This window comes from Xiphophorus hellerii, chromosome 14, assembly GCF_003331165.1.
Source record: "Xiphophorus hellerii strain 12219 chromosome 14, Xiphophorus_hellerii-4.1, whole genome shotgun sequence".
In the NCBI taxonomy this organism is placed as follows: domain Eukaryota; kingdom Metazoa; phylum Chordata; class Actinopteri; order Cyprinodontiformes; family Poeciliidae; genus Xiphophorus; species Xiphophorus hellerii.
The window spans coordinates 7,427,006-7,450,927 of NC_045685.1; the positions used below are offsets into that span (position 1 = coordinate 7,427,006).

General features: G+C 42.0%; 2 protein-coding genes across 4 annotated transcripts in view; both read right to left on the reverse strand.

Annotated features, from left to right (window-relative positions):
- The window catches only part of slc12a6 (solute carrier family 12 member 6), a 30,248-nt gene extending 9,222 nt beyond the window's left edge, over positions 1 to 21,026 (reverse strand). For 2 of the 3 annotated variants that reach the window (XM_032584104.1, XM_032584102.1), the window contains exons 1-12: positions 17,016 to 17,678; positions 12,521 to 12,609; positions 11,950 to 12,078; positions 7,691 to 7,837; positions 7,551 to 7,605; positions 3,585 to 3,715; positions 3,228 to 3,454; positions 2,524 to 2,639; positions 2,256 to 2,441; positions 1,875 to 2,039; positions 354 to 452; positions 75 to 132 (exon numbers count right to left, since the gene is read on the reverse strand). In XM_032584104.1, the coding sequence (XP_032439995.1) occupies positions 75 to 132; positions 354 to 452; positions 1,875 to 2,039; positions 2,256 to 2,441; positions 2,524 to 2,639; positions 3,228 to 3,454; positions 3,585 to 3,715; positions 7,551 to 7,605; positions 7,691 to 7,837; positions 11,950 to 12,078; positions 12,521 to 12,609; positions 17,016 to 17,238 (1,625 nt within the window). In that variant the 5' untranslated portion in view covers positions 17,239 to 17,678. Of the gene's footprint in view, positions 1 to 74; positions 133 to 353; positions 453 to 1,874; positions 2,040 to 2,255; positions 2,442 to 2,523; positions 2,640 to 3,227; positions 3,455 to 3,584; positions 3,716 to 7,550; positions 7,606 to 7,690; positions 7,838 to 11,949; positions 12,079 to 12,520; positions 12,610 to 17,015; positions 17,679 to 20,869 lie in introns of those variants that run through there. The other variant, XM_032584103.1, reaches the window with a different exon arrangement.
- Positions 21,027 to 22,295: 1,269 nt separating this feature from the next.
- Positions 22,296 to 23,495, reverse strand: nop10 (NOP10 ribonucleoprotein homolog (yeast)). Its single transcript, XM_032583069.1, has 2 exons — positions 23,270 to 23,495; positions 22,296 to 22,591 (listed from the first exon to the last, which is right to left on the reverse strand). Exons 1-2 carry the CDS (start codon positions 23,321 to 23,323, stop codon positions 22,451 to 22,453), a joined length of 195 nt encoding a protein of 64 aa, XP_032438960.1. The 5' UTR covers positions 23,324 to 23,495; the 3' UTR covers positions 22,296 to 22,450.
- Between the last annotated feature and the right edge of the window lie 427 nt (positions 23,496 to 23,922).

The window sequence follows — 23,922 nt, forward strand, 5'->3', positions numbered from 1 at the left end:
TCACAAAAAAAAAAAAAAATAGTAATTTACTTTACAGAATAAAGTAAATACAGGTAAGTGAATGATGTACTGACTTGTCTCTGAGGACGACGCCGTCGATGCAGGCGCCGAACAACACGACGCTGCTCAGGTCTACAAGGATGCCACTCAGGAAAACAACATTCACGCCAGAAGAGTCCAAACGGCTTATAATTAAACCCATAAACTGAACTATGAGCTCTCAACCAAAGGACTTTCAGAAATAATTTGAGGCTTCTCCTTTTTTTTTTTTTTTGCATATTTGAATTACAAGTAGGACAGATTCTTCAAAACCTTGCTGGGAAACTAAGACATAAGATACGATACAAGGATACAGACAAAAGACGTCGTGAGGATAGCAAGGATGGTTCCGATGGGGATGGAGCGCTGAGCGTCTTTTAAATCTCCCGACCGATTTGAACCAGCCATGATTCCTGAGGAAGAGCAGGAAAATAATATTTTTTGAGTTACTTTTATATGCTGAACATGAAACATCAGCTATTCACTAAAAATAAAAACAGAAGAAAAACAAATAAGAATGTGCAGGCGAAAAAATAAAAAGTTACACACCAAAGTAAAGTTTAAAACATTATAAGCTATGAGGAATATGAAAAATATGAAGAGTTTAGATCAGGTGTAAAAATTCAACACAGCCCGAGCCCATAAACATTGTGTGAAGTCCGATCCGATCCGACTGATTAACATGAATTACAGGCCTGAGCCTGAAGAAAACCAGACACATTAAATTTAAATTAAGATTTCACTGCTTTCATTTTTAGAGAGTAATTTAAATAAGCAGTGCAAATTTTGTCGTTTTCAATTTTTTTGAAAACATCTTCCAGCTCCATCTCGTCGCTTGTTGTAACCGCAGGGTGAGTAAGGTGCAAATCTTCTGGGATGCGTGATTGATAGGAGCGGAAAGAGGCGGAGCTCCGGGCACATTGTGCAGAATGCTGCACTTGTTACAGTCTAATGAACGTCTGCACCTTACTTTATTATTTCCTGAATAGGGTAAGCTGCTAACTCCTCTATTTACAATACAAAAAGTAGATTGACGCAACTTTGTATCGCGCCTTCTCATTTGGTTTTCTTTATGCTACATGTGTTGAAGACATTTTGGGTCAGGCTCAGGCCACAAATCTAAACTCTGATTCAAATTGAGTAAAATAATGGAAATAAACCAGAAGGGGAAACAAAACAGTTAGAAACAGTTAGAAATCTGCATGACAAACAAAAACAGACTAAAACAAAACAGAAACAAGCAACATAATTAATTAGAATAGTTAATTAAATCAATTAACTATGTCTTATTTAAAATGTGTTTTTTCTTGTAAAGATATACATTTTTTTAAATATGTGAAATTTGAACCAATTTCAATTTTACAGTTCAGAGAGAGTAAAAAACTGACGCATTCATGATATGTTTGATTATAAATCCTCAGAGGAACCAGGAGCAAGAATAACTTTGACTAATTACAAATTTGTGACTAATTACAACTTTGATTAAGTACAAAACAGAGATGAATAAACCTTTAGAGCATGAGCAACTTACGGCTTGCAGGCCAAATTATGCCCACTATAGCTATAGAACTAGAACTTCAAGATAACAGTTGAGTGCTTAAATATTATTTTATCAGTTAAATCAATTCAGTTTTTTATTGGTATAGTGCCAAATTACATCAATAATTTGCTACATGCTAAAGTTTACAAAAATGCTACATATTTTTTAATCTTAGGGAGTACAAATTGAATGCATAGACAGTTTGTCAATAGGGAGTTTTATCAATACGTTCTTAGAGGACATTCATGATCCTGATGTTGCCCCCCGCTGTAGAGTAAGAGCACGAAATGTGTACCTGTGACCGAAGGGAAGAAGATGCCCACCAGCAGGGTGAAGGAGGTGGTGATGTCGGCGAACACGTACGGATGAGGCAGTGATGCTGGAGGTGACGAGTGAGAGGAGCTGAGCGAGCTTTTCTGCAGAACCTCGCCTTTGCTGATGTAGGAGCTCCACAGGTTCTCTAACAGGAGGAGAAAATTCAGAAAACAGCTGTTTGGAGAACGTAGCGCGCCATTCCAGGTTTACTTATCAGAGCTGATAAGTTGCTACGTTCTCAGTCAATGTTTATCCCATTATTTATCATAAAGTTTGATTTTGGGCTGATATTTGTACAGTGGTGGAGTGCTAGAAGTACTAGATCAATTCTTTTAAATGGAAATAAGAGAAGAAATATTACCCGAAATGATGCCACTGGCCAGACCAGGAATCCCTTTAATCTTAGTGAAGTTATTAGACGTGAAGTATTCGTCACAGGTGGCGTTGAGTTCGGTGCTGTGGCAAAATTCTTCCCAAAGAAGTGTGGTTTTCTCCTCCACCACTGGCACAGCGGTGGGGACAATGACCGGTCCAGCTGTGCTGTTTTCTAACAGCACGATTCAGACATGTTAGCACAAGCCAACAACTAAAACACGTGACGACTCTAAGGAGACGAAGCGTCAACCCACCGTAGCCGAGTGTGAAGTTGCTGTCGAAGCTCCCCGCTGTGTCTTTGATTCCCACCGGGACGGTTTTACTACACTCGACGTGGCTGCTGATGGTTCTATTCCCCAGCATGCACACGCTGTAGGAAACGAGACCCAGCAGTCAATAACGACGCCAACTAGTGAACGGGTCAGGGTTGAAAATCTCACAAAAGAATTTGGTCGTGCTACAACCACAAACTTATTTTATTGGGAGTTTACAAGACAGACAAACACAAAGTGGTGCATAGGTGAGAGGTTGAAGGAACATCTGAAAGGTGTTGTGTTTTTTTTTATTTTCTTACATTGAACCACTTTGTGTCGGCCAATTGCAATGAATCCCAATACAATCTGACAAAATGAGGAATAAATTAGAGACGTGTGAATATTTTTGTAATGTGGTGTCAGTGGTGGCGCCAAGAGCGGGCCACTCTTGAAAAATGCTGGCCCCTCCCAGAGAATCATTTATATGTCATAGAAAGGCATACAGTCATCTACTTCAATGAAGACAAATGTAAAGCAAAATAATCAACTAAAAAGAAAGACAGAAAGAAGACAGGAAGAAAGAAGGAGAAGAAAGAAAGAAAAGGATTTTTTTTAAATCTGTGTCCCCCTAAAATGTTTACTAGCTTGGTCTGGCCAACCCTATGAAAATTCCCAGGGGGCGCCACAGAGTAGGGTACACTTACTCAAATTTATGCTCGTAGAAAGCGGAGACAAACGCTCCGATGTAGATGGAAACGATGGAGACGATGACACAGGCCAAGAAGATGGAGGCCAGCTTGTTGACATACTTTACACCGACAAAGACGAGCAGGGACATGAGGAGGAGACAGATGCTGCCGTAGACCCGCATGTTGTTCAACATGGCCGCCCCGCCGCCTTTAAAGATTTCTGCCTGAGGAACAATGTACATCTGGGAGACGGAGGGGGGAGCGCGGTTAATATAAGGACTAATATTTTAGACTACAATCAAATGATCAAGGAATGTAGACAAAACTGCAAACACTGATGGGGCGATTAGCAAAATCGAAGCCTAGTCCTACCAGGAAGATCTCGATGGCTCCCAGGATGTACATGGCCCCAGCGAAGGTGGTGCCCAGGTAGAAACAGATCCCCACGGCCCCTCCGAACTCTGGACCCAGAGAGCGGCTGATCATGAAGTAGGAGCCTCCAGCTGGAAGAGGGTGTAGAGGGTTAGGGTACACCAGCAGTGGAGAAAGTTAAATGAACCACAGTGTGTTGAAGGGGAAAAAATGATGGAAGCAGAAGAATTTAAAATCAGTTAGACAAAAGAGGAATGGCTAGATGGGAACAATAGAAGGCAAAGGCAGAGAAAAGACGACAGCTGATGACTAAAAAGTCACTATTATTCTAAAGAGAAAGTGTTACAAGGGTATATTGGAATTAGACTATATATTTTGGGGGAAAATATTTCTGCAAATGACATTATGAGTGTTTTTAGAAAAAGATTCTGTTGAGATACAGGTTACTTCATTTGTTTTTGGCAAAATCTAATTTAATAATTTACATTTCTTACCTTTTCCATCGTCTCAGAGTTTAATAACACATGTTTAAGTTTAACTAAAAAGTCCAATTCGAAAATCAACTAATTTACAACTTTACGGTTTCAAATATGTCACCAACATATAGAGAAAATGAAAACGTAGGATCAGAAAGAACAACTTTCTCACTTATTTTCTAGCTATGGTATGAATTGCAAAACCATTCATACAGCTTGAGTGTTTTCACGCTTTGTCCCCCTAACAGCAAACTCTGTATTTTATCCATCCATCCATCCATCCATCTTCTTCCGCTTATCCGAGGTCGGGTCGCGGGGGTAGCAGCTTCAGAAGGGAGGCCCAGACTTCCCTCTCCCCAGCCACTTCTTCTAGCTCCTCCGGGGGAATCCCGAGGCGTTCCCAGGCCAGCCGAGAGACATAGTCCCTCCAGCGTGTCCTGGGTCTTCCCCGGGGCCTCCTCCCGGTGGGACGTGCCCGGAACACCTCACCAGGGAGGCGTCCAGGAGGCATCCTGACCAGATGCCCGAGCCACCTCAACTGGCTCCTCTCGATGTGAAGGAGCAGCGGCTCTACTCTGAGTCCCTCCCGGATGACTGAGCTTCTCACCCTATCTCTAAGGGAGAGCCCAGCCACCCTACGGAGAAAACCCATTTCGGCCGCTTGTATCCGCGATCTCGTTCTTTCGGTCATGACCCAAAGCTCATGACCATAGATGAGGGTGGGAACGTAGATCGACCGGTAAATCGAGAGCTTCGCTTTTTGGCTCAGCTCTCTCTTCACCACGACGGACCGGTACAGCGCCCGCTTGACAGCAGACGCTGCGCCAATCCGCCTGTCGATCTCCCGCTCCCTTCTTCCCCCATTCGTGAACAAGATCCCGAGATACTTAAACTCCTCCACTTGGGGCAGGACACCCCCCCTGACCCGGAGAAGGCACTCTACCCTTTTCCGGCTCAAGACCATGGCCTCGGATTTGGAGGCACTGATCCCCATCCCGGCCGCTTCACACTCGGCTGCGAACCGCTCCAGCGAGAGCTGCAGATCACGATCTGATGAAGCCAAAAGGACCACATCGTCTGCGAAAAGCAGAGATGAGATCCTAAGGCCACCAAATCGGATCCCCTCAACACCTTGGCTGTGCCTAGAAATTCTGTCCATGAAAGTGATGAACAGAATCGGTGACAAAGGGCAGCCCTGGCGGAGTCCAACTCTCACCGGAAACGAGCCCGACTTACTGCCGGCAATGCGGACCAGACTCTGACACCGGTCATACAGGGACCTGACAGCCCGTATCAAAGGGCCCGGTACCCCATACTCCCGGAGAACCCCCCACAGGGCTCCCCGAGGGACACGGTCGAACGCCTTCTCCAAGTCCACAAAACACATGTAGACTGGTTGGGCGAACTCCCATGCACCCTCCAGGACCCTGCCGAGGGTGTAGAGCTGGTCCAGTGTTCCACGACCAGGACGAAAACCACACTGCTCTTCCTGAATCCGAGGTTCGACTATCCGACGGACCCTCCTCTCCAGGACCCCTGAATAGACCTTGCCAGGGAGGCTTAAGAGTGTGACCCCTCTATAATTGGAGCACACCCTCCGGTCCCCCTTTTTGAACAGGGGGACCACCACCCCAGTCTGCCAATCCAGGGGAACTGCCCCCGATGTCCATGCGACATTGCAGAGTCGCGTCAACCAACACAACCCTACAACATCCAGAGCCTTAAGGAACTCCGGGCGGATCTCATCCACCCCCGGGGCCTTGCCACCGAGGAGCTTTTTAACCACCTCGGCGACCTCGCCCCCAGAGATTGGAGAGCCCAACCCAGAGTCCCCAGGCTCCGCTTCCTCAGTGGAAGGCATGTTGGTGGGATTGAGGAGGTCTTCGAAGTACTCTGCCCACCGGCCCACAACGTCCCGAGTAGAGGTCAGCAGCACACCATCCCCACTATAAACAGTGTTGGTGCTGCACCGCTTCCCCCCCCTGAGACGCCGGATGGTGGACCAGAATCGCCTCGAAGCCGTACGGAAGTCTTTCTCCATGGCCTCTCCAAACTCCTCCCACGCCCGAGTTTTTGCCTCAGCAACCGCCCGAGCCGCATGCCGCTTCGCCCGCCGGTACCCATCAGCTGCTTCCGGAGTCCCACAGGCCAAAAAGGCCCGATAGGACTCCTTCTTCAGCCTGACGGCATCCCTCACCGAAGGTGTCCGCCAGCGGGTTCGAGGGTTGCCGCCGCGACAGGCACCGACAACCTTGCGGCCACAGCTCCGATCGGCCGCCTCGACAATGGAGGCACGGAACACGGTCCACTCAGACTCCATGTCCCCCACCTCCCCCGGGACGTGTTCGAAGTTTTGCCGGAGATGGGAGTTAAAGCTCCGTCTCACAGGGGATTCCGCCAGACGTTCCCAGCAGACCCTCACAACACGTTTGGGCCTGCCAGGTCTGACCGGCTTTCGCCCCCACCACCGGAGCCAACTCACCACCAGGTAGTGGTCAGTGGACAGCTCCGCACCTCTCTTCACCCGAGTGTCCAAGACATACGGCCGCAGATCCGATGAAACGATGACAAAGTCGATCATCGAACTGCGGCCTAGGGTGTCCTGGTGCCATCTGTATTTTACCGCAATGTAAATTTGACAGAAAACCGCATAATAGTGCCAAATTGGGAAGCAGAACATAAATGGCACATGGTTTAGAAATTTTCTTAGAGATCTAGAAAGTTCCAGGCCTACGTCCCCTCGACTGATCTCTCCAAGACGGTTGAAACAAACAGCACCTCTATTTTTGCTGATACAATTGTAAAACGGACAATAGTAGTACAGGATGATATAACACATAAAGAACAAATTTGAACAACTAAAAGCAAAGGGAAAACAGTGTTGGGTGTTCAAATAGCAAACCTTGTTGCTGTGAAGACTGAGGCACTCCTTTCCCAAACCATGGTGAAACTGGTGAACATGGTGATTCTTTAGCTTGCTTAACTGGCTGTGTAGGAGGATATGTTTGTTTGCTGTGTTTACGCAACACTCGAGGAGGAGAGAATCCGCTTCCGCAACAACAAACCCTAGAATACCAGCTTTACAAAAGCGTTCTTGGGAACCAAAACAATAGGTTGGGCTTGATTGGGAGATCAGGGATAAAACGTGGTGGGATGGCAAGTGGAAACACGTTGGAGTGCCTACCTAGGGATTAGGCAGGGCCAGAGGTGGTACTAAGGTAAACATAGGTTTTAACATTGGTGAAGTTATGTGATGCCACATGGTTCAACTATTTGTCTCAGATATAGTTGAGATACCTGTGCTCATGCAGTTGTACTCAGAACTGGGAAATTCAAACTTATTAGTTGGAAAAATCAACTGGAACGCCCTCTGAAGTCAGATGTCCTGTTACGAAACCCCCAGTTACAACTTGCAAGGCCGACTATGTGTTTCAATATGGCCGCTCCTAGCATCAACAAACAAGAGAAGGTCCAGAACTAAAGGGAATACCTGGCACAACTCCATTAGTGGCGATCGCGCTCATTGAAATAGCAGTCAGCAACGTCTGGAAAGCAGAAACAGACCCACAAAACGTTACTGGAAATGTTTCGATAGTCTCGGTGAACGCATGCCGACAAAGAAATACTCACGCAGCAGCAGCATGTGAAGACGATGCAGAGGGCCTGCAGAACCCCAGCGGTCCCCACCACCCACGTCAACCTCAGGAACAGGATGACTCCAAAGATGTTTTGAAGGCAAGGGAGGTAAACGCCCATGAACGTCCCCATCTGCGGCGACTGAAACAGAGACAAAGTATCCGTTTGGAATTTAGCCTTTCGTACTGTATGCTTATGTCAACTTTTATATTTTGTATAAAGAATGTCAAATGAATGCGTGTAGACAACAGCAGCAGTTCCTAAAATGTTTCTAATAGGGATGTTCAGATGTTCGCTGTATTCAAGGTGGTCCACATCATTTTGCGTACGTCTTTCAAGATTTAGGTTACATTAAAACTCAAGTTAAATTCCTTTTATTGCACACAAACTCAACCAATAAATCTTCTGATTACAAAAGAGAGGCTTTTATTGACATTTGTCAGTAAAAGAAAGATGAACAAATGGCAGCTGAAACGCTAGTCTTTAAATTTTATGACCTACAAGGAAAAAAGAACATTGAGTTTATGTCACTGGGGGAAAAAATGATGTTCTCCAAATTTTGTACGGAGAATTAATCATGTAGATTAATTGGAACTATAATAGTTTGTAGCAGAATTATCAATGGATCAACAAAACAGAGTAAGAATTATAACCTTGTAGTTCACTTACATGAAAAAGTTGGTAAAATAAAGACAGGAGTTCATAATTCAGTGTAGACTAAGTAGGACTAATAAAATCTGGTATAATACATTATGGCACTGATCTAATATGTCAGGCACTCAAAGGCTTTGCATTGGGCCCTCTTATTTATTTTTTGCTATGTCCCTCTTAAACAGATCATTAAGAGGGATCTGTTCCATTACATTTCATATTATCTGTACGCAAATGACATTCAGCTGTACTGTTTTTTCAGAAAGTCTGTTCTTCAAGCTGTCAGATTCAGATTTCAGATTAATTCATATCCCAAATTGGGCAATTGATGTTGCAGCAAGTATAAAAACTAAAAGACAAAGTATCAAAGCTTAAAAAATAAGGATCAACAAAAAATACTAAAAGGACATGAAACACAAATCAATACATAAAGGGAAGAGTACAGCAATGTGTTTCATTATTGACCGACAGTTGCTACACTAGATCAAGTGCAAGTCCCCCTACCTTGTCCTGCATTAAAAAGAGATATTGCTGTAGGAACAAAGGAGAGCTTGTACCTGTTACTTTTTATACAAGGACGTCTGAGCCTGATGCCAGAAGGCAGAAACTGGAACTCAGCATGTAAAGGATGAGAAGAATCAGCAATAATGGCTTTAGTTTTTGTAATGATTTGTTTTTTACACAGTTCTGTGAGTGAGCATTGTTCAACCCCTACGATCTTACTGCTAGTATGTATTACTCTGCTAAGGGCATTTTTTGGTCAAATACTAAGATTCCCAAACCAACAGAAGAGGGAAAAGGTCAATACAGATTCAATATATGATCTACAAAATAGGATCATCAATGATTTATCAACTTGAAACTTTGCAAGCCTCCTTAGACAAAATAATCTTTGCTGGCCCTTTTTTGTAGGTTTTCTGAATGGCAGGTAAATTTTAACTTATTATCCAAAATAGTCCCAAGATATTTATAGTTTTCTACTGTCTCCACTGTCTGACCTTTAATTACTGTTTGATTTGTGTTATGGGGCTTCTGTCTGAAATCAATGCACATGTCCTTTGTTTCCTGTACATTTAATGAAAGAAAAGCTTTATCACACCAGTCAACAAATTCATCGACCACAGGGCCATGGGCATGTTCATCATCATGTAAAAGGCTAACTATCACTGAGTCATCTGCAAATTTTAATATTAACCTATTATCATGCCAGCTGCGACAGTCTGTGTACAAAATGTAAAGAAGAGGGGAAAGGACACAGCCTTGAGGGGACTCAGTAGACAGGGACATCTCTCTGGACATGCATCCATTCACTCTGACTTTCTGCATTCTGGATGTTAAAAAAAATTCAAGAATCCAGCCCACCACCTTAAAATCCAGATGAAAGTTATTAAGAAGTTTATCAATCAAAATACGGGGCTGGATTGTGTTAAAAGCAGATGAGAAGTCTACAAATAACAACTTAACATGGTTTTTGTTACTTTCAAGATGTTTAAAAACACAGTTTAGTAAAGTGGCTGTGGCATCCTCAACTCCCCGACCGGCTCTGTAGGCAAACTGTAGAGGATCCAATAAATGTTCAGTCTTGGTAAGAAGATATCTCTTAATCAATTTTTCCAATGATTTCATGACAGGGGAAGTCAGTGCAACAGGTCTAAAATCATTCAGGACTTTTGGGTGGCTCGTCTTAGCCACAGGAATCACTATGGACTGCTTCCAGCACCTTGGCTCCCTCTGTTGGTTAAGTGACATCTGGAAGATGTAATAAAAAATAGGAGCCAACTGTTTCGCACAAGAGGAGAGCAGTCGACCACTGATATTATCTGGTCCTGGGCTTTTTCTACCCTTACAGTGTTTAAAAGATTCAGCTACAGAAGTGGCATCAAAGGGGATATGACCACAGCAAAGAAGTTTGTTTTTCAGGTTTAAAATCTCATTACTAAAATCAGAAGAATCAAACCTAAGATAAAACATATTAAACTCATTTGCCAATTGGTTATCAGAATTAAAAACCAGGAAGAACCACCTTTCTGTTGCACTTGATCTCTGATCCAACAATTGTTTTCAGCCCATTCCAAACTGGGCCCAGTCTGCTGTAGGCAAGGTTTTTCTCCAGCTTTTCCTTCTAATTCAATTTTGCCTTTTTCGTGTCATTCTTAATTTCCCTTCTAAGCAAATTCACCTCATTGAGGTTTCCTTCACGAAATGCTTTCCTCTTTTTGTTCAACAGATTTGTCAATGATTTTGACATCCAGGGTTTACAATTAGGAAATATTTTCACTGTTTTCCTTGGAATCACACAGTGTTCACAGAAAGTCACATAGCTACCAATAACATCAGTTAATTCATCAATGTCACTACAAGAGACCTTAAACATGTCAAAAGTCAGTCATGTCAAAGCAATCCTGCAGGTTGAGTTTGGAATCATCAGTTCAGTTGTTGATCTGTCTAGTGATGGTTTTACCTCTCCTAAGAGCAGAACGATAAGCTGGTATAAGTTGCACACAATTATGGTCAGCTCCACCCAATGGAGGGAGAGGGACAGATTTATATGCTCCTTTGACAGAACCATAACACGGGTCCAGAATTTTGTGGTTCCTGGTGGGACAGGTGACATATTACCTGAACCACCAGAGTCCCTAAAGGAGCCAATCAATGTCTCTTCAAGGTCACTCAAACAACTTCAAAGTGTTTTATCATTTGAGAAATATTTGCAAAACTACAGTAAGGCGGTCAAAATGAAAACTTGACTATTTCCTCACATCAAGACTATAGTTATGCACATTCGAATTTATCAATAAAACGTCCCTTGTTCCCCTTCCATTAGTCCAAAACTCTGCAGAAAGACTCTTAAGTGAATCAAACAGAAAAACTGCCATCACTCCAGTTTTAATGTCCTTGTCCTAAATGAAAGCAGGTTCACTGCTGAGTGCAAAAGGAAAGTGTTTCCTGGTTGTGTTCAAATTCAAACTATGTCTAGTCTCACTTTAAAAAAAAAGAATGAAAGCATGCTCATATTTTCTTGTCGTCTTTAATTTGGCCCAGTTACAAGCTAATCTTTAAGTGGTGCGGCAGCATTTTGGTGATGCTTGTACTGAACACACCGCAGAACCAGAAAGGAAGATTAAAACTGTTTTGGTTAAACTCCGCCTACCCAAATCCTCTTCCTTCTGTCTGGTGGAAAGACAGAAGGAAATACTAAGCAGGAAATACTATGAACGGCCAAAACAGATCGTCTTATCTTGGACGCATGCGGCTTATCGTCGAGCGCTGCAGTGTACTCCGAGTTCAGGTCTCGACGCCCTTTGAGTCGTAGATATGATTTGTCTAGACAACAACTCGATGACAGACACAGGAGAGGATGGACGATGAGCTCATCCTAAAAGGGATTCCAGCTGTTTTCCAACATTTCTTCAAGCAAATTCAGTCACATTGTGTGTAATTTATCACAGCATTGTTTCTGATACTTTACATATCAGAATGTAACAGTGTTTCATTTTGAGATTTTATGCTTTAACATGATATAGAGTGTATTAGAAAAGCTTTATTGTGTTATTATTTCACAGTAAACTCTGATTTTCAAAATGATTTGTAGCATTTCACACCTTGCTGGCTTTCTTCTTCTCCCCGATGCTCTCAGCCTCCTCATGCTCCTTTGCTCCCTGTGTCAGGTTGGTGTAGTTAGCCAGGCGGTTGAGCAGAGAAGACACCTTCGGCCTAGTGTCCATTTCCTCCTGTTGGTCATCGAACAATGTCACAGTGTGAAAACGGGGCGATAACAGTGGTGGGGACACGAAAAGACAGCAATAAGTCTGGAACAAAGAAAGGATCAAAGTCAAAAGCAGCAAGATAAAGAAATAAAGAGAAGAGGATGGGTGTTAAACAATCAAGAGGAAGAAAACATGAAAGAGAAGAAAGAAGCTGACTGTTGAGCATTTTACAGAATGCTACGCCAGAAAAAGGTTAGAGACATTTCCAGAGAAGCTGGTAGTCTATACAAGCTAAAATTAGCTGCACCCACCATGCAGCTTTTTAGCTCAAGTTTGGCAAACAGAAAAAAACACCACACACAACCACAGAGATTTTTGTCACCATCAGTGCTACGAGACAAAATGTTGCAGAAAACTTAGAACGTTAAAGGTAGAACAACAGAGATAGTCAGTTTGTCTGTCAAACCTCAAATAAGGCCAAGTTCCTGTCGAAAAATTCATCGTCATCCATCCCATGACTGTTGTTGATGTAAACACTGGAGATCTTCCCTTCCCCTGAACAGCAAGAAAAGAGAACACACACACAAGACCAGAACTTTAATATGAGCACACACAGTCGAGATTGCTGTCGTTTTGATTCATCGAGGTCAAGCTGTACGGATTTATGCAGCACAGTCCAATGAAAGAGTGACTGTCACCGAATCCATCAGCACGCATCCCTGCACCATCAGCAGCGCTTGACTCAGCACCATCACTTCCCTCTTTGCTTCCCCAAGCTAACGCCAGCAGTCGTCCGCACGCTGCACTGTGGGTGACATAGGGCTGCTGGAAAGTGATAAAAACCTGCAGCTGGTCTTCAGCAGGAGGGACGTTTTCACGAGTCCTTTCGCATTACAGGAAACAACAACACTGCAACATTTGGTGCAAACCAAGCAACGCGTGTGTTTTGGTTGAATACAGACAAAATGTCAGGAAATGACCTAACATCTGACTGAGTGAGAAAAAAAACCCTAAAAAAACTAACTCTGAGACTTGGGAGCACCCCTGGCGAACAAACCTGCTCAACGGGACAGTCCAGGTTCAGGGATTCATCTGCGGTTCCCAGACTGCATCTGCTGAGTCAGGCTCACAGAGCTGCAGCCTGACACCAGTTCTTCATCACAATGAAACCAAAAAGAAGAACTGGTTACGACACAAACTGCATATCCTGCGATGAAATCCTTCTGACACGACTGCTTGCTCAACCGTCAGATTCATGGGTGTTGTAGTTTTATTAAGGCGCAACAACACTCAAATTCAGAACTACAACAGATGGCAAAAACAACGGGAAATGTCTCAAAAAAAAAAAGTTTGAAAAAAATTTTAGCTAATTGAAATCTAAAATTGAGAACCGGATATTTGGACGTTTATTTTGTTTGTTTGTTTTTTTGCTTATTTCAGAAACTCTGTCTTAACTCTAGATATCATTCAAAACACCAATTAGGGTCAATAAGAGCTGAAAGTAACCCCAACATAACTGATACTGTCTGGAAATATTTATTAGCCAAGCTAAGAGTCAGATTATGGGGGAACTCCTTATTGGTCTTCAAAACAGGCTATTGATGTTAAGTTACTAAATGTCACGACAGGTGAACGTCAACAGATGTGTGACCATGCTGGTATTGATGGCTCGTCATTCACTCGCCAAAAAAATAGATAAATTCTGAGGGTGGAACGTGAGCAAATACTGGTAAATGTTTATCCACCAGCAGCGGCTCATGCTGAGAAGCACGTGGACAGCAGGAAGGAGGTCAACAGGGATCAGTGGGTTCAGGAGTTTCTGTGGCTAAAAGGTGGAATTGACAAAACATTGTAGCTGCATCTGCAAAAAAAAACAAAAAACAAGAAGAAGCTAATAAGAGAAATGGATGGATGAAATGGATGAACCAAGGAGCAGAGATCAACTTTGATTTATAAACAAATAATGAGCTTTTTAGTGGAGATGCCCTCATCAGAATGCTGCACCCAATTTCTGATATCCGATTTTCAAAAATCTCTGCCGATATTGCTTCTACCCGATTCCTATTTTGCTTTCAGAACTGTAAAAAAAAAAAAAAGTTACAAGATCCAAAAGAGTTTCTAGCTGAACAGATATCAAGGTTGGATAAATCAGATTCTAATTCCTTAGTATGTTTTATACTGGCTTCGGCATCTTATCTGCAGTTAGCACATTTAGCACGGATAGCATTACTAACTGTAAGGCAACTTTATTTACTTTTAAGAATGTATGGGATTGTGTAAGCACAATCCCATACATTCCTTGACAGATGTTTATAGCTAAGAAAAATAAAACATAATTTCTGATGCACAGTGAACAGCTGGTATGTGTAGGTGTTTGGGATAACAACCTTTGATGAATAATCAACCTGAATAGCTGAACAGCTAGCTACCCAGCTATTCAAAGTCTACTTTGTACAAAGTAGACTTTGTAGACTTTGCATAAAGTCTACAAAGCACAGACTCTGTAGGAAGTGGAGTATACAGTATTTGATTGTATAGAGTATCTGAACCTATGGCTACTGAGAAACGATTGCTAGCTGGAGGTGTGGACTCTGCTGACGTTTTAAATTTTACATTTGGCTGTAATGTATACACTTCAACACAATGAAGCTTCCTGAAAATTGCCTGTGCCGTACAACCCATTTATAGTCATCAGCCAATCTTCTAGTGCACCTCTACTTTATGTCTCGTGGAACCACGGCATAATTTTTTTCCCCCTGCAAATGTGGCAACATCTTGTAGGGGTGGTTTTTTTTGCTGACTTAAAAGTTAAATAATTAACACAAGACACTGCACTTCTTGTAGGATCTGGTGACGCTTAGTGTGATGTTCCATCTGAGATACTACAAGTGCATAACAGTTACTATCCGCTGTGTTAAAACCGATGAAAGTGTAAAGGAGTGGAATTAATTTTTTTCAATTCTCTGTTATGAATTGTGCATCTCCTTCACTTCTCTACTGCTGTCTGCTCAGAGCCACAGCTGCTCGTCCACATGTGGGTGAACTCGAGGGGAAAACGGCTGTTTGCTTCTGAGAGCGTTCCCAAACAGAAGGGCTCCTCCGCCCAGTAGTTTCAGCAGCTAACTGTAATGGTGTCAAAAATAATGAATCGTAGAGGAAATAGCTGCTCAGCCATTCACTCTGACTTCTCCTGTTATTACTTCAGGAACCTGACTCAGTTGCTTCAGTAGCACCACTGCGTCAGCATTTTTTCTTCTTCCTTTTATTTCGGGACACGTGGAGACAGAAATATGGACAGGCTGTAGCGTCGCAGCGGCCTGATCGAAACGGATTAACCGTCTCAATGTCTATTTATGGAAGCTTATTAAAAAGTGCGGTGCATCCTCATAACAACGCAACTGCTTAAGTGGATCAGTGGGCTAATACAGTTACATCACACTGAGCCAGTGAACCCATCACAGATATTCTTATTTGCTGTTGGGAAATTTATTATTTATATTTATTATTGGGATTTTATATGCTAGACCAAGGCTCTGCAACTTTTACAACCAAAAGAGCAATTTTGCTCCAAGGACAACCAAATAAAACTTGTTCAGAGCCGTAAATGTCACAAGACTTTTTTAAAAAAGAAAAGCGTTTTAGACAGCTTTTGGAAATTTCTTGGCATTTTTAAAGCATTTTATTTCCATTTTTAGGATTTATAAAATAAAGATGAACATAAAAAGAGTATGCAAACCAGAGCTTAAAACATATCACTGGTCCTTTTCGTGGCATTCTCTGTAGAAATTCAAAGCAAATATTGCAGGAAAAAATTTAACAGGTAAAGAATTGCATTTGTTAGCGTATCTGTATTTAAAAACATTAACTGGTCCCTTTTAAGTTTTAGGATGGAGATCCCTATGCAAAATCAACACCTAGTTTTTCCAAAAGAGTGGAAGAAAATGAGAAAGACACATGATTTACTGCTTGTTTCACAATTTTGGTGCAAAAATAAGACTTTAATGGGTATTATGTGTTTTCCAGGCACACAATGCCATTTTATAGCACAATCACGTAACTATGTTAACTTCAGTTCTTATAAAAATGCGTTATATCAAATATGACTTAAAAGAAATTTTACATCCTAATTTAATTCCTTGAAATTGGGCCTCTGTCTCTTTAAGAAACTCCTGCTCTTTCTGAAACTCCGCCTTCAGGAAGTCTTCACAACAGGGCTTCTCTATTAACCCTTTAACAATGTTTTTACCAGCGTTTCACTGAGAAGTAGCAACTATGATGAGCTCAACAGATGCACTGTTCCACCAGGTGTTTGCTAATTTGTTTGCAAACTGACTAGTCTATTTTGCTGCTGACTAGTCTGAAGGAGCTGAGTGGGGAGTCACGGGCTGCTCTATGAAGCTCGGAAGCTTGGAAACTGCAGGGGAGGAGCTTTGTCCTTGAAGGCGGAGCTAGATCCACCCAGGCGTTTTGCACAGCTGAATGGTTGCCATGGAGATTGAAGAATTTCTCAAAAAAGTTTAAAAGAATTAGAGCAACACTCCAGGTATGTTTCTGATGAGGAAATAACATTATGACAAAGTTGATTTTACCTAATACTGCCCCTTTAATCCATCATATGAAAATGAGAAAAACTGTAAAAATGAATTTCCAGGTTTACCCTGGAGGCTCAGTTGAATCAAGGTCTGTACTATGAGTGGGCCGCGCCAACACATGAATATGTTTTGATCTAAACTATTCAACTGCAGCTTTGACAGGATGTTTGGGGTCGTTTTACAGCTGAAAGGTCAACCTTGAGATTGGGGATTTCCTCCACACAAAGCATTTTGCATGTACACAAAAAAAAAAACAATATTTTCATGAACATGTTTATGTGAGATAATAAGTATGCAAGATGATTGCTAGATTATAACCACAATGTTAAAACATTTAGCACCCTGTGAGAACGAGTGTGTGTGTTTCACCTTGGTCTATGCTGCTGCGGTCCGGCGTTTCGTTCCCTCCCATTCCTCCAAACGTCGTCCCACCTGCGGACCCCTCGCTCACCAGGTCGCTGCGATTGACGCTCTCCCTGGAGCCGAAGCGAACATGGGCGGACGGGCGGGAGCTGATGTCGGGTGACGTGTCGGACAGCCCCGGGAGGTCCTCGGCCTTGGTGGGCGTCACCGTGAAGCGGACCGACGACATGGCGGGTGGCTTAAGAGCGGTTTGCGGGACAGAAAACTAGGAAAGTGGGGATAGACCGGGGAGGGTCTCTGTGGGAGCAGGGGGGGGTTAAGGACCAATCAGGGAGGAGCTGGCAGCACTGTGCTGACTTGAGCTAGGCTATTTCCCAGCTGATGCAGAGGTAACTCCTACCTCTACGGTTTCTCCTTTTGGTCATGAAATACTCCATTGAGGCAAAAACCAGGTTCGTCTTGAACCTTCGGGTACCAAAGGAAATTCTGGTCAAACTGTGGTTGCTTCTGGAGAGATGCTAGCATATAGCAACGTGGTGGGAACCAGAATATGGATTTGTCTTGTCTTCTGAACTCAAAGGGTTTTTGAACAAGACATAAGAAGGGTCTGCCACAAAATGCCTTCACAACGTTTCCATCGTTGATTACAGCCAGGATGGTAGAGGATAGACAGAGAAAGAGAGAGAAACAAAAAACCATGAGAGAAAAAAAATGAGAAGTCGGATCTTTGCATGTGAAATAAAAACATTTGCTCTCCAACAAACTGACATGGGAGTTTCGCTTTTTGTAAAATCAGTAGTAGCAAGACGCTGCACCGTGTCATGTTCCTTGTGGAAGTCAATCAATTTCAGATTTCAACAAAACCTCCTCTGTTTGACCATGACCAACGGCTTCACGAACTGGAAAAAGGAGCAAGTACATTACATTCACATGGCATTCATCTGATACAACGCCAGCCTCGCTTTACCTTACATTCTACGTATAAAACCAAGCTTTAGTGAAAGTATTGTCATCCTCTGACAGAATGAGTGACTCAGGTGTAAAACAACAACCAGGAATGAACAGTCAGAGCACAAAAAACCCCCAAAACTGAGCGTCAATTTATATGTTCAAAAGCTAAAAAGATCAGTGGATATAGCTGAACTGGGATTTTCCCCCTCTCTCTTTCTTTCTTTCTTTTAGACTTGGAATATAATTTAATAATTAAAGAAGAGCGGTTCTAACCGGTTATACTGGAGAGTACCAGCTCTCACTCAGCCTGCAGAGGCAAGGCAGGTTGTTCCTATTTTCTTTCTTTTTTTTTAAAGAAATGTTGCCTAGTCAGTCAACATTCAGAATAGGGAGGGGGCATGAGGTGTGTAGAGCGAGGCAGTAATAGATACAACAACCGTCTGTCAAGTTCACACTGAAAATTAACTCCTAGATAGGAGTAATTTCTTATTTCCATTTTCAGACGGGTTGGAATGGAAAACAATTGGAAAACGGTGACTTTCTTCTATAGGGGAAAATCCTACAGAAGAGAAATCCCCCTGTGCACAATATTGCTTGTACACAGAACAAGAAATATACAAACATACAAGCTAGAAATACACAAGGGGAAATTGTCAGTGGGATGAAATCTGACAATTTTCAGCTTTAAAACATATTAAATATCCAGTGTTTTAACAAACGAATGCCTCATGCCTAAACTCTACCAACTCCTTTCAGCATGGATGTGGCTACTGCAGGAAGAAGATTTGAAATCAACAATTTTCAGTGGCGATGAGGTGTTTAAAAACTGAACTTCTTAGCTGTAAGAAGCGACTTGAAAGACAGAATTTAGTCCTTTAACATTTCGTATTTTCTGGCTACGAAAAGAGACATTGAGTCAGATTTATGCCTTGGGGAAGTTTTCGCTGACTTGGCAAAAAAGTGAGCTAAGCGAGCCAGTTTTAGAAAATACAAGGAAGGCTGCAGAAAGTTGCTTTGCTTTGTTACTTTGAGCTTTTCAACCTTCAACGTGTTGGCAGGATATTAGGATCTTGATTCTCTAAAGATCTGACACACACAGTGATTTATGTTTATAGTTAAAGTTCATGTTAGTTGCTAATATAAAGGATGAATTCACACCAGCTGAGTCTGGTGCTAGCGGGAAAAATGACTTGTCTTTTACCAACAACAAAAAGGAAATCCTACAAGCCTTAAAAATCTGATGCTGCTCCATTTTTATTTACATTTTGTGAAGAAGAAAGATGCGCTCATGTCTTTTTGTGTCATTTCCTTCGGTAGTTTCTGATGCAGCGCCGCCACAGGCGAGGAATTAGTTTTCAATTTGTTCTCACATGACAGTGGCATGTGAGCTGAAAATTTAACAAATGTTGCAAATCCTGGACCTCAATCGAACTACTTTAGTCTACCAGACTATAAAGCGTGCGAACACCTTAGGATTGTAAAGAAAACTTTAAAAAACAATACTACCACAACCACCAACAGTAAGAACTCTAGAAAAAAAAAATACTTCTCACAGCTGTCATTTATATTTCTTAAACCAAAGTCAGAATTATTTATCATCTGTAGCACCAGGACAGGTCAGAACTTCACAGAAACTGGAACTCAGTCACCCCTAATCAGTGCATTTCTAGCGCAAGCAGAACTGAGAGCTTACAGCCGGCACGCCTAAAAGAATCTGCATGAAACATCAGGAGAACTGAGACTGCTGTATAAAGAGTTGGGAGGGTGGGGTACAACACATGTGACTGACTGCACTTCCTCCTGAACCTGAGGCCACCCAAACAACCAGGAGGAGGCGACTACTTGCATCGACAAGAAGTCTAAAAGTATTTAATCAGAGCTGACATCTTGATTCAAGACATTTTGTTCTCATTTCTGACAGCACTGACGTCTGTGTACTCTCAAAGTCTATGAGTAATAACGTGTTTTTATTATTATTATTTAGATATCACTTTTTTTTAGCATTTTAGGTGCTCAGAAATGCTGCAGTCAAACTGTCAGGACTTCTTCTGGCAACTGGGTGCAGCATTGTTACCCATCTGGCTGTCAAATCCTCTTAGGCTTCCGATTCTCAAAGACAGCTGCTCCAAATCCCACTCCAGAACACCGCCAACAAAAGCAGCAGAATATATATGTTCGTCGTGTTCAGTGGCGATGGTTATGTCACTCAAAATTGAGCAGATATCATCTCCTACAGCTGTTAAGCTCTTCAGGATAAAGTCAGTGATGACTATTTGATGCAAACTGAAGTGTATGGTGATATGTGTTAAACCGGGAACAGTAGCAGTCGGATTAATCCTGAACATTAATTTGGTTCCAGTGGGGATGCTCGTTTTTCAACCCCGCCACTCAGCTGCCATTCTAAGCCAATTAAGCTAGCTATAATAATTCTGGCTTGAACCGGTCGGCAAACGCGTCCCCTTTTCAGCAGAACTGGTTTTAATGCAGCTGATCCCAGTCACACTCTGCTGTGCTACATTGTGTCGCCTCTATGTAAATTCAATGTAAAACGAGCAGCTAGTTTTAACGCAATACAACCGGCAAAAAAAATAATAATAATAATACAAAGTAGCGCTTTCAATTTCGACAAAAAAAAATCTGGCGGGTTTAAATGCAAGCCGTGTTTTATTTTAAAGTTGTCTTTAATAACTTTTGTAAGCCTGGGAGGACACCTAAGGTGATTCGGCTGAGACAGCCGCCGGAACAGAGCTGCGGTACCGGCTGAGGAGGGCTTTCAGTCGGCGCGACTAGCCTAGCCGCGCCGCAGACAACCTGTCAACTCTCTGGACCTCCACATAGCTCTCTCACAACGACAATTTTTCCCGGTCGAATTCTTCACAATTTACCCGATAGTCACCGTAAACACATACCTGTCCCCCGTTTCCCCTGAACGGCTCCTCCAATTTACATTTGTTTCCAGTTTTTATCCGTAAACATCCAGCTCCCGTGCCGGGGTTTCTCCGCACATTTATTCCAAATGACCCACCAAAAAAAAAAAAAAACAGCACGCGACTGTGCTGCTCAGGTCCCAACTTCCTTGCCGTCGTTCCATCTAGTTTGCGCATGCGTGATTATGACCTTTCGTTGAGACGTCTGGGGAATGTAGTGCTGATGTACATTCTGGGAGTAAATGACGTTTTTTTGTTGTTTTTTTTAACCCTATTACGTCTTCAAAGTTTGTTAGGCCGTTGTTAGAAACAGTTTTACTGAACAAAACGGCTCGTGAACTCCTGTATGGTGTTTCAAGAACAATGTAAGAGTGTGAAGTACCAAAACAAAGGCCGTGGTTAGGTGCTAGGCATATTTGACTCAGAGAAATGCATCATGTCAATTAATCATCGAACCGTTTAAAAAAGAAAAAAAATGTATCAGACTTTTAAGCTGTTCGGTGTTCAACCATCGATTAACTTTCAATGGTATAACTACCATTAATCCTAATATTCTTCCCTCCATTCATGTCCATTTATTTCTCCCCAATAAGTATCTATTTTATTATCCATCCATCACTTCACTTTCTTTCTCTCGTTTTTTGTGGATGTTTGATTCGAGTTTGCAGCTGGTGAAAGTGAAGCGCTAAATGCTTTCTTGTTGTTGGTAGGGCCTGCGCCAGACTTTTTAAAGGCCTGAAAGTAGCCCAGGGCCCCACATTTTGGGGAGGGGAGAGGGTTTTTTTTTTTTTTTTTATGTATGCATGTAAACAGTATTCATGTTTACAAACACTACACCTCATATTAAAGTCAAGGGCTCATGTCACATGTGGCATTTTATTTAAATATTGGATTTCTCTTCATTTAAAATACAAATATTTAAAAATCATCTTTTTGTGACAGTTGTGTCAGATGTTTTAAACCCATCATTCATCAATTTGTACCTGCCAATGTGTAGACCTAGCTATGAGTGAATTTTATTTTGTGTGTGTGTGTGTGTGGGGTAGAGAAGTAGCACTAAAACTGTCTCCATCCCAGGGGCCCTTATTCTTCTAAATCCAGCCTTTCTGAAAGCGTGTGCATTTTCAGATGTTGAATGTTTCTATTCCAAAACCCCTCACAATTAATCTTCACATTTCAGCCTTAGATCTTTGCTCCAGTTACTGTCTCAAGTAGATACAAAAGCGTTTTGTCAATTTCTTTAGGATTGCTTTTTAGTCTAATTTTGACAAGTTCTTCATGGCAAAACAAAGAGAAAACACTTTGAATTATGAATTACTTTTAAAGCCCTCAACTTATTTTTATTCCCAAAAGAAATTTCCCTCATTCCTAAGGCTGGATTGCATCCCAAACACAAAACACAACTAAGTAAAAAGCATTAGCACCATTTTATTGGGTACATACAATTATAACTAGAAGTAAAACCAAAATAATCCAAGTTGCAGCTGATCCAGCTCATAGTCAAGTCTTTCTGAATCCAACCCAGGAGTTTGTCTTCCTCTTGCAGGCCCAGCATCACTTCCATCACAGAATGGGCCTGGGCTGCTGCGTGAGGAGGAGCCCAAAGCGTTTCTTCACCAGCACCCGGTGCCGGGAGAACTTGTCGTCCGGTGAGAAGCGAGCCGGGTGGGCCGAGCTGGTGGGCTGCCCTTCGGGTGTCGCCTTCTGTTGGTGGATAACAAGGAAAAGTATTAGAGGATATTGTCTGGTGGGGGGGGGGGGAGAACATATACTTTTTAGAGAGACAATGTCTCTCTCTAAAAGAGACATATTAATGTATTATTAATACATTAATAATGTATTAATATGTATTAATACATATTAATAACACATTAAAAACATTAATACATACACATTAATATGTATTAATTTGAACATATGGAGAAGTGAAATTGCAGATTTGGAAAATAATACAAAGTCTGCTAAAAATCCAAGCTTTCTATATATAAAAAAATAGAGTAGGACTCCCACTCGTAGCCAATTTAAATATTTTTGGTGAGGTATTCTAAAAACACAATTCAAAGTATATGATAAGAAATAATTGTATGTTTTGGTTTGACTTGATTGTTTTGCTGTTGCGCGCAATACGATAAAACCCCAATAGAGTGCAAGCAAACAACATGTGCAGAGAGTTGGAACTAAAAGCTAACGTGGCTAACTTGAGCCCTTTGCCTAATTTCTTTATCTCACGAAGTGCACCACATGTCGAAGACTATTTACTTTTACGACTCTAAAAACGTAATGTATAACATTCAAGGGCGGAAGTGAAACTTGAGGAGGATAAAATGCTGTCAGGGTGTTAAAATGTTCAGGTTAGCGACGTAAACACGAAGCTAGGCTTACCTTCAGGGTGTAGACTCGGTCTCCGTTCTCATTTAGATAATATTGCAGAAACATCACGACGACACGGTGCCTTTGGGCTTTACACGTTCAAATGAAATCAAATAGACTTTTCAAGTCTGGAAAGTCCAAAGGCTTTCGGTAAAAGCGTTGTTGCTACGTCTGAAACCCACGTGCAGCGAAGGTTTCTTCCACCCTGCGCGGAAAAGGTGGATTTCCGGCTGCGACCGCAGAGCATCCTGGGAAATGTTGTACGGCAGTAAAGCGGGCGACCATTGCGCAATCGCGTTCAGTGTTCGGTAACTTTACTTGAAAGCACATGGATAACTGGTGTAATTTAATAATTTAATTATTAAAATAAATTAAATTAGTGACAAGATTAAATTACCCTTGTCGCAACTAAATAATTAAACACATAAGAAATAAACAAAAAAGGAGGGAAAAAGAGAAAAAATATGTATATATGGTTCTCTTTTCAAATATAAATATTCTTCCACTTTAATTCATGAGAAACAGTCAACGGAATGCTTCTGAGTGACAACAAGCCTCAACTGTTTATATTTGAATTTACATGAATGAATAATGAGTCCGGTTTTGAATCCAGCTTTAGCTGAAGACAAGGAATCCCCTCCCCAAAAAAAGGTAAGTCCACGAAA

Excerpts from the sequence above, each read along its gene's own strand:
- nop10 (XM_032583069.1), bottom strand. The coding sequence starts at position 23,323 with ATGTTTCTGCAATATTATCTAAATGAGAACGGAGACCGAGTCTACACC. Across the intron at positions 22,592-23,269 it reads ACCGAGTCTACACCCTGAAG|AAGGCGACACCCGAAGGGCA; the intron begins GTAAGCCTAGCT and ends ATCCACCAACAG.